Source organism: Coregonus clupeaformis, unplaced genomic scaffold (assembly GCF_020615455.1).
Source record: "Coregonus clupeaformis isolate EN_2021a unplaced genomic scaffold, ASM2061545v1 scaf0332, whole genome shotgun sequence".
In the NCBI taxonomy this organism is placed as follows: Eukaryota; Metazoa; Chordata; class Actinopteri; order Salmoniformes; family Salmonidae; genus Coregonus; species Coregonus clupeaformis.
Genome location: NW_025533787.1, coordinates 400,730 through 411,216, shown reverse-complemented (window position 1 = coordinate 411,216; position 10,487 = coordinate 400,730). Strand labels below are relative to the sequence as shown.

Genomic DNA, 10,487 nt, shown 5'->3' with positions numbered 1-10,487 from the left:
AAATGGTTATACTCCTACTGTTCTCTAAACAATGGTTTCATAGTTTACAATTGTATAAACTCCCAAATCATGCTCAAAATTCAATTTAATTGATGTCACTGTTGAGTGTTTTTTAATCAGTTTGATAAACATGTTCATCCCATTGTGACATAGCCAACCATGAATTCTGGAATACTTTGACGTATTAATGGTCCCTATAAATCCCTGTAATTCTAAGAAAGAATTGTCAGATGGTTTTGAACTCAGTCAAAATCACTGCAGTGTGTAGAGCGATAATGAGTAGGTCTATGTTCAGTCGTTTGTTGAAAGCGACCCCGCTGAGATTCCTCCGCAAGAGGTCGCTTCTGTGTGCAGCTGACCTGTTGTTTGCGACTGGTTCGGCAGTCTACTTTAATAATAATAATAATACGCCATTTAGCAGACGCTTTCATCCAAAGCGACTTACAGTCATGCGTGCATACAGTTTTTGTGTGTATGGGTGGTCCGGGGTTCGAACCCACTACCTTGGCGTTACAAGCGCCGTGCTCTACCAGCTGAGCTACAGAGGACCACATATAGCAAATATTACGGTATCGGTGAGGATGCACTGGCCACCGTGGAGAGCGTGGACCGTGTTGTCACGGTTGAGGAGGGTAAGTTTACATATTTGACAATGTCTAAATAGTAATAGTCCCAAATGCCACCCAATACCCTATTTCTTATTTTGACCAGGACCCATAGTTCTATGGTTAAAAGGCGCTGGTCAAAAGTAGTGCACTAAATAGGGAATAGGGTGTCATTTAGGTAGCAATCATGGTGATGACATTTTTTACAGTGTAGCCCTAGATTAACAACAACAAACAAACTTGCTCCTTTGAAACCAAACCCTTGCTTTAGGTTTAATTGAACATGTTGGTACATTATGCAGACACATAAATACATTTGATGTCATTCAATATAAAACACAAGTAAATATATGATCAGCCTAACTACATGGACAGATGTCTGGTGTCTTGTAGCTAGTATTTCTTAAACTTAGAGAAAACAATCCTTTATTGTTTTTCATAAAGATAATGAGCCCACCCTGGACCAGGAGGACCCAGTCCTTGTTCAGGTAAGAATGCTGCAGCCCTATCAATAGCTTGGGTGCCAGTCTTTCCGCTCTCTTGCCAATTCCATCGTGGCAATATGATATTGGCATCACAATCCCATAAGGAGTGGACAGAGAGCTGAAACAGACTGGCACCCAGGCTATAACAATACTGCTTCATTAGCAGGATTGGTTCAATAACAATCTGTCATTCAAACTGTCATTTTACTGACTCATTAATTAATTCTGATTTTCTTCCTTAGTATGTGGTTGAGGAGGTTGGGCACCGGCCCTGTCTGGCTTTAATCCCTTGGTCTGGACCTCTGTGGGTTCCCAGCTCTGTAAGTCCATCCATTCTGATACTCTTTGGTCTTCTCTCTGGTCTTAAAACTTGTTTATGGACTTTAAACATAAACATGACGTTTTCTGAAGAACAATATGGAAATAAATTTCTGGAAACATATTCCCTATTTTTTATAACTGCAGCCAACATATTACCTTACCCAAGCTGGGAGGATGCTGGTGAGAGAGCTGGCAGTGTTAAACACGCAGGTAACCATGCAGATTATTGGACAAAGCTCATCTGATCTAATAGGCAGGATTACCTTCAGTATCCACTACGGTAGTGAAATACTTTGATGTTCGTTCCCTCATTTTCTCACAGATATTCACAGTGGAGCAGCCCATTTTCATCTGTTTCACTCCTGCTAGGAGGATGGTATGGAATGAACTGTCCTCTCAAAATGAACAGGTAGCCATTCATATGCAGGTACCTCAGATGTTTCCTTAACCTTTCAACACAGACCTGTGTAGTGTCTCAGAATCTATCATGCAGTGGCCTCCTCTTGCGATCCTCCCTATTCCAGTCTGTCAGTCCTATAGGCTACCTGTCTATCATTCAAACTGACTCTTAATTGAATCCTGTCTTGTTCCTTAGTATGTGGATGAGGAGGTTGGGCACCGGTCCTGTCTGGCTTTAATCCCTTGGTCTGGACCCTTGTGTGTTCCTATCTTTGTGAGTCTATCCATTCTGATACTCTCTGGTCTTTAGAGGATATTAAAGATTAACATCAAGTCACTAGTTTTCTATAAAACCACATAATGAAAAAACATATTCCCTTGTCTTCATAGCCTGTCTTCTCCAAGGCCAAACCAGTCTACTACCTCACTCGTGCTGGGAGAATGCTGGTAACAGAGCTTGCAGTGTTAAACACACAGGTAACCAAACACATTATTAACCAAAGCTCATCTGATCTTATAGGGAGAATTTACTTTACCCTGTTCCCTTTTTTTTCACAGACTTCCAAATTGGTTATTGAGGAGCCTACCATTCACCTCACTGAAGCTGGGAGGCTAGTGCTTGACGAACTGTCAGCACCTTCAGATAGCCATTCACAGGTAGTCAATCACATTATTAGACAGTCATAGCTGATTAGTAATAGTACACATTACCATGTCCTCTATCTCCACAATTGTGTGTCTTATTAATCACAGAGCAATCTCTATAATTAGGGGATGTCTTTGTTTTTCAGCCAAATAGGGAAGACTCTGGTTTTCCCTATGAGAAGTTGCAGCTGGTTGGGAACTGGGGTTCGTTTCATTTCCATTACTGGAATATCCATTATGGACGAGTGCAGGTACTTCAGACATATTCTTAACATTTATGAACACACCTGTGTATTTGAACTCCCAATTGTCTCTGGGTTTTCTTTTGTATGTCTGTCCCTAATTGAAACCTAGGGGAAACTTGTCGTACGAACATCATGTGGGCTCTATATCACTGCCAGGGATTATACTCAGAACTGAAATCACCTGCCAAATGTTATAGACATCTACAGCTAACATATAGAGAGAGGTCTGGAGACTGAAGGAGTTTTTTCTTTATAGCAAAATGAAGAGGACATGCATCACCTGTGCATTGTGAGGGGAGTAGAGAAGCAGCTGTGGTGGAGCAGAGTCATCCAGGAAAAAATCCTGGACCCATGGGTGAGAGATTCTCAACTGGTCTTTCGTCTCAAATGCACCTGATTTGTGTCAAATGACGCACATGCTATAGGTCTACTTATATTTCCTGGATGAAATGTAATGTTTCTCTGTCTCTTTTAAAGGGTCTCGTCCAGGTGGTCCTCACCAACAAGAAGCTGACTGGTATTAAGGTACAGTCAGGCAATTTTTCACAGAAAAAAATGTAAAGTGGCAAATGTCCATTTACCTATTTGAATAAATACATGTTGACAGAAAATGAAATTACACGTTCTAATCTCTTGCCTCATTTTTAGTTCCTTGGTAGAAGGATCCATGGACTCATGTCCTGCCTTGTCAAGAGGAGGTCTGAGTTCACCTATTATGAGGATGCCCAGGTACACCCCGTTGTTTCTCTGTGTTATGATTTATTTCAGTGTTTGGTTGAGGGGTTTTCAATATGGTGGTTTTCAGTGTTGGGCTGACAGTGTCACATGTTGTGTGTTAAACAGCAGGTGGATATCTCCACCACAGTGGAGGGGTACCAGGAGAGGGGGGATGAGATGATGGCATATCAGTTCTCCACCTCTGACATCATCACCACCCCTCATGAGCCGTCCTCTGGCTCCTCTCACCAGTTCCCCCAGAATTCTACGCCTCCCCCTTTCCCTTCCGATTCCCCTCCCAGTCCCCCTCCACCTTACCACTCCACCCAGGACCAGGACCAGACCCCTGACAGCACTCCTCAGGTAAAACTCTTTCTACAGTCAATAATTCTTATTTCATTTGTACTTGTGTGTACAGGTGTGTGTCATTGTTTTGGTATCGATAGGTTTGTGTTGTCTGTCAAGGGTCAAGTTGTTAGGTCAAGATGAAAGTATTGTTATGATGTCACTGAATGTTTTGTCTGCTTCAGTTGATGTTGCAGGTGAAATACAGTTTAGTAGAGTTTAAGTTAATGTGATGTCTGTTTTAGGAGTTTGAGGAGGAGTTTGTGGAGGAGCAAAATAATGCTGCAGATGTGCCCCAGTTGCGGTGGGTTCGCTTTCATGTGTTCCTCTATAGTAAAAACCTTTGCTTTAGTTATACAGATGTAGGATCTTAATTTGAGACAGTTTGCTACAGCAGGAAAATAATCCTGCAGCAACAGGATACATTTTTCATTAGGGCAAATCGAGTCTAAAATGTAAAAGTGGAAATTACAAACTTGAAAATTCCAAATACGCTACAAGTTTGCATTTCCTGCCATGCAGGAAAATTCTCAGCAACAAAAGAGTGATCAAATTAAGATCCTACATTGGTATGGTCTGTCTGAATCCTGCAGTTATAATATAGGCTAACATAAAATGATTTCTTAATTTCATGACACTGATGTTTTAGCTTCTTAGGTTGAACATTTGTTATTGAATATTTCTATTTACAGGCGTTACTTTGAAAACCAAGGGACAACCAACTTCTCTCTGAGGCTGGCCGGTATCAGACGTGCTATGGAGGTGAGAAAATGTGAATTTAGCACTTTTTGTATTTCACTTCATGAACATTTCTGGACTATTTGTAAATGTACTGTCTTGTTCTCACAGGCTCTGACATCCTCTGACAGTACCTCCCTCAATTACCTCACCCACGCTGGGAGGATGGTGTTGAGTGGACTATCCGAGCTCAACCAGCAGGTAACCAATTACATAATTGTGCAACGTTCATCAGACCAGATATATAGTTCCCACTGGGCACAGATGTCATTTCAACGTCTCGTTTTGATTTACATTTGGTTGAGTTGTCAACTAATGTGAATTCAATGTGAAATCCCCCCCAAAATTAACGTAATTGGATTTAGGTTAAAAGACGAAATTCCCTTACGTTGATGACTTCTTTCAAATCCAATCAGTTTCCCACTTTGATTCAACATCATCACATTGACATTTTTTATTGATACAACATTGATTCAACCAGTTCTTGCACAGTGGGTTACCTTTAGGCAACAGTGATTCATAGGGTTTAGTTGAGAAGTTTCAACGTCATACTAGCCAAACAATCAGAGGCCCTTTGAATTACAGACCTGAATCTTTGAGTTTATTATCTAAGTTTTAAGGAATTTTATGATTGTTTTGTTTTGAGGATGTGAGGCAGTTTCAGCAGGCCTACGACCTACTGGTGAACTTCATTAATGAGCCAGCAAACAGGGAGCGACTAGAGCAGGAGATGGCTCTCGTAGGAGTAGGTCTACATGCAAGCTTGAGCGTTAGCTGCAGGCACCGTCTTCTCATCTAACATCTACTCAATGAGACTTTCTAAAGTGCTTGTCAATTAAGATTATGTAATTATCCTATTTGTTTGACTTCAGATTGACCGCATCAACTTCGCAGATGTTTTTTATGAATTCGTTCTACTAAGCCTTCTAGAAGGAAAGACATCTCTTCCTATATCTGTAAGTGGCCCTAAGAATGGAACATCCTGTTGTTTATCTATGCTATACACACTGTTGTCATATCAGATCTGTAGACACTCACTCATGTCCCTTCTCCAGAAGCCTGGTAGCTTCCTTTATCTGCTCCTGCAAGTCATAATGAGGATTGACCCTCCTGGAGGAGCCTGGACAGAGGCTGCTGAGAACTTCTACCTCCTCGTTAAGGTACATTTCTCTCTCTCTCTCTCTCTCTCTCTCTCTCTCTCTCTCTCTCTCTCTCTCTCTTTCTCTCTCTCTCCTCCTCTCTCTCTCTCTCTCTCTCTCTCTCTCTCTCTCTCTCTCTTATATATAATAGTTGATGATGTGTCTGTTGTCAACAGGGCCAGATGAAGGCATGGCTAGAATCCATCTTCAACCTCAATGAGTCAATCTATGAAAGCCCAGAGAGGCTCTCGGGGAGGTGATGGGGAATCTACAAATACAGGTTGAGTTCCTGCTGTCCAGCCTGGATTAAGGTTCCCAAACTGAGCTGAGGGCCCCATCACAAAATAAAGTGTTTTGCATTTAAACATTATCTGTCAATCGTAAACAAATGTTACATCATGTGTAGGGGAGAGTGGGGTAAGTTGAGCCATTTTTTACATTCAGCATTACTCTGTCAAGGGAAATATATTATTCTTTCAAAAATATACAGTATCTGTCACGACTTCCTCCGAGGCTGCCCCTCTCCTTGTTCGGGCAGGCTTCGGCGTTTGTCGTCACTGGCCTTCTAGCCACTGCCGCTCCTCATCTCATCATTCCATTTGTTTTGTCTTGTTTATTACACACACCTGGTTCATATCACCTCATTAGTACCTGTATAAGTGTTCCCTATGCCCCCTTGTCTTTGTGTGTGATTGTTTATTGTGGAGGAGAGAGAAGCTCGGTGGAGCTCCATGTATTTTGTATCGCTGGGAATATTCCCTGTGTGCCTTGTATTTTCCAGTGCCCCTGTTTTGCGCACTGGAGTGTTTTTACTAGGGGTGTAACGATCCATCTACTACATCGATGTATCGATTTATATTCCTATGATCCAACTACATCGATCTGTGCTCGGCGAGTTGGCCTTTTGGACAACATATATCAATCTAACATCGTTTTAAAATGTAATAAATCGATTGTATCGATACTAGGAAATAACCCATTGGATTTAAGCACGTCAGACTTTATATGGATGTTTTTCTTAGCACTTTTAATGATAAAGGCTTTAAACATTACTCGATTCAGTCTGCCTATCCGTGACGTAATCGCGCCAGCAGCAGCGCAAAGGCGCCAAGACAACAAAGCATAGCATGGCGGATGACAGAGGAGAAGCCGACGAGCAAGAAATTATCAAGCCACCATTGCGGTCCTTACAAGAAACAGGAATCTAGGAAACTTCACCTGCACTGTCCAGTATCCAGGTATTTATTTCAGTCACACTGGTTGAATTTTTGGCTAAAAGGTTACTGAATCGATTTCAAGTCACTGAATCGTTTCGGATCGTATCGTTCTAAATGAACCAATATCGTCCTTGAATCGTATCGACAGCCTCGAATCGTGATACAAATCGAATCGTTGTTAAAACGAATCGTTACACCCCTAATTAAAAACTACAAAAATATATTGTTTACATAAGTATTATAATAAACACCCTTTGCAATGAGACTGAGATGAATGAGATCAAGGTGATCATGGTTTAGACCAGGGTTCTTCAATTCCGGTCCTGGAGGGTCCAAACACTTCTGTTTTTTATTTCTACTTGGTAGTTAATTGCACTCACCTGGTGTCCCAGGTCTGATTTAGCCCCTGATTAGAAGGAGAGGATGAAAAACAGAGGTGTTTCGGCCCTCCAGGACCGGAATTGAAGAACCCTGGTTTAGACACTCACAGAGTAGAAAGACATTTTGTAAATGTGATCATTCAGATGTTGTTTTTTGCAACAATTGAACAAAAACCAGTTTTGGCTTTATCATTATGGGGTATTGTGAGTAGATTGATGAGGGAAAAAAACAATTTAATCTATTTTACAATAAGGCTGTAACGTAACAAAATCTCAAAAAAGTCAAGGGGTCTGAATACTTTCCGAATGCACTGTATATAGACAGGTGTGTGCCTTTCCAAATCATGTCCAACAAACTTAATTAGATAGAATCTGCTCTTACCCTGAGAAACAGATTTCCCAATGTTCTCCTCCTCTTCTTCATCTTTAAAGTTGACATTAAGCTCCAGTGTTTGACTGCAGTCTTCCAGCTTCACTGATGCCATCTCTGGATATTGCGATGCAAACTGGGCTCCACTGTCACAATCAGGACCCAGTGACTGTATGTTTGGACTCAGTGTGGAAGGAGAGAGGCAGGCTGGGTTTGTCCTCACTGTTGATGTTACCGGCCTCAGACTGAATCGGCCAGTAGTAATATAGAGAAACCGATACAAAAGTTAGTGTTGACAGTTCTGGCACTTTCTTTATTCTCTAAAAATATTTTCACTTTTTTCTTGTTCAATTATCTAATTCAGTGCTTGACTTGGACTGAAATAGGTGCCAATACTCATTTTGGGTGCCGGTACTGTTTATATTAAGGTGCAGGAGCTCCACAATACTTTTGAGCTAATACCTAACCTATAGTAGATAAATGCATAAATGACTCAAAATCCATTTAGTACAAGGTTACAGTTTGTTTTAGACAGCACTGTGTGCTAATTTCCTTAAACCTCGTCTTCACTGTATTACTTAAATCAAAAAACAATTGTATTTCCTGTTCACACCATAGCAACATTTATTGATAAAGACTGAAACTAGTGAATGTGTCTGAATATTAGTACACATGTAGAAAACTGATAATCATTACATTCAGCTTCAAAACAGTAGTGCGACCGTGAAATTGTCTCTATCTGATGCACCCGCACTGTCCTCACTGAAGTCTGTTGACGCTGACCGAGAGGGCGCCGCCATTTTACCAACATGGGAATTTTACACCAAAGCAATAATATGCTAAACGAACTCAGAAATCTCAAATAAATTGATTATTTATTAAACTAAAATGAGAAAATTATGTACATTCACTCAGACAAACCCAAAATCTCTAGCTATGTGACTTGTAAAATAGTTTTTATCACGTTCTTTCACTTACTCGGTTTGACACAAAAATAACACATCAAACCTTTACCAAACGTGATAATACATGAACGGATGTGTTAACCAGAGGTGGGTAGAGTAGCCAAAAATTGTACTCAAGTAAAAGTACTGTTACTTCAGAATAATATGACTCAAGTAAAAGTAAAAAGTAGTCATCCAAATAATTACTTGAGTAAGAGTAAAAAAGTACTTGGTGAAAAAACTACTCAAGTACTGAGTAACGTCTGATTTATTTTTTAACACAAGACAACAATCAGACAGACAAAAATACAAAATAATCATCTTTAATGAATTACAAAATAGCTTAAATTAAAATAATTCAGGTAAATTCAAGTATAAAACAATTACATAATAATAATTTAAAAATAAATAAGCACAAGTAACACAAATTTCCAAACCTTTATACTTTTTTTACCAGGCAGAACTAGAACGAGGCAGCCCATAAACTGTGTGTGTCTCCACAGTGACAGAACAACAGAAGGAAACACACAAACGTTTCATACCAGGCATGCTGAACAGAAAACTGCACACCAGAAGGAAGCGGTCAACGTAAAATAATCAATAGGTGTTGATTAGGCCTACTCAGTACCTTTGTATTGCATGGCAAGCAACAGCCCTTTTTCTGTGTGCCTAGAAATGAATACTCTGATCTGTGATTAGGCCACACTGCACATCTCACTGAGCAGAGGAAAAGAGCAGCAGTACACATCAACTGAAAAAGCACCAGTCCATGATAGACGGCCAAATAAAACAATATTGCAGGCCTAGTATCCCAGAACACAAATTAAGCTCCATGCATGTTCTCTAAAAGGCATTAGAGGAGAGTGATGTAGTTGTAGATCGGGCATTATGTTTACTTCCAGTTCCAATATCTAACAAGAAAAGTCAGCCAAAAAAAGTCACACTAACTATATTGCCACCCTGTGGTTTGTCACTGACACAGTATAATCCTAAATGACAGTAACATTATACAGAGTTATATAGGTCAATGTCTACTGGTTCACATTTGAATTGATAAACAAGTATATTTACCAGCATTTAAGATGTTCTCTGTTGTCCAGGATGTTCTGAATCTTGGTAGGAGTATTGCTGCTGCAATCAGCTCAGGCTCTTTCATGACGTCTCCAAAACATTTCTGGATCCCTTGCTGCAGGGCGTGAACAAGAGGTGTACACATTTTGCAAGTTGACTCCAACTTCTTCAGCTTGTCCCGCAACTGGTAAAGTGTTGGCAGCAGGAGGCCCATTTGCACAGATGATTCCCCTTGGAGGATATTAAGGGCCATGGCAACAGGCTTCATCACAGCAGCATACTCGACCAAAAACCCAATTTCAGCTGGATTGAACCTATAAAAGATGTAACGATAAAACAATTACTTATAGCTATTTCTGGTACAATGTCTTTATTATGCATTGTACATGTTAAATACAAAATATATATATATATATATATATTTCATTCAAGTCATCCACAATTGTCACACCACCATGCAAAGAAAACTTAGTTACTTGAGACAAGTGGATTCACCCATTAATCAGCAAGGCTTATTTACTTGTATTATTCTTTAAAAACAAAATATACATTTTGTCAACTTACATCTTTATCTTTAATGCTGTGCAGACATTGCGAATTGCTTGTTCTCCTTGCTCTCGGTGAATGCGCACAATCCTTTCTACAGTGAGGAACAGGGAGCTCCAGCGTGTCTGATTGGTTCGGAGAAACTGCAGCTTGCATTCACGTTCCACTGTTTCATGAGCCATGGTTGACCTGCTGGTTTTATTCCAAAGAGCATGACATTTTGCAAAAGCAGACCGAGACAGCCTCTTGTAGGTTTCGTTTGCAGCTCCTCCTGCAGCAGTGGCATCAACTGTGGATATAAGATTGAGGAGATGGCATGC

General features: G+C 40.4%; 1 protein-coding gene across 1 annotated transcript; it reads left to right on the top strand.

Annotated features, from left to right (window-relative positions):
* The first annotated feature begins 503 nt into the window (after positions 1 to 503).
* On the top strand, positions 504 to 5,899 carry LOC121559029. Its single transcript, XM_045214902.1, has 19 exons — positions 504 to 632; positions 1,050 to 1,093; positions 1,333 to 1,410; positions 1,556 to 1,621; positions 1,734 to 1,820; positions 2,007 to 2,084; positions 2,201 to 2,287; positions 2,369 to 2,467; positions 2,602 to 2,706; positions 2,957 to 3,055; positions 3,178 to 3,225; positions 3,349 to 3,429; positions 3,544 to 3,780; positions 4,008 to 4,066; positions 4,455 to 4,524; positions 4,612 to 4,701; positions 5,373 to 5,456; positions 5,556 to 5,660; positions 5,816 to 5,899. The coding sequence occupies exons 4-19, from the start codon at positions 1,586 to 1,588 to the stop codon at positions 5,897 to 5,899; spliced, it is 1,449 nt and encodes a 482-aa protein (XP_045070837.1). The 5' UTR covers positions 504 to 632; positions 1,050 to 1,093; positions 1,333 to 1,410; positions 1,556 to 1,585.
* Positions 5,900 to 10,487: the final 4,588 nt, after the last annotated feature.

Coding starts and splice junctions, on each gene's coding strand:
- LOC121559029 (XM_045214902.1), top strand. CDS start 1,586: ATGCTGGTGAGAGAGCTGGCAGTGTTAAACACGCAG. Junction 1,622..1,733: donor TGGCAGTGTTAAACACGCAG/GTAACCATGCAG, acceptor ATTTTCTCACAG/ATATTCACAGTGGAGCAGCC. Junction 3,056..3,177: donor AAAAAATCCTGGACCCATGG/GTGAGAGATTCT, acceptor TCTCTTTTAAAG/GGTCTCGTCCAGGTGGTCCT.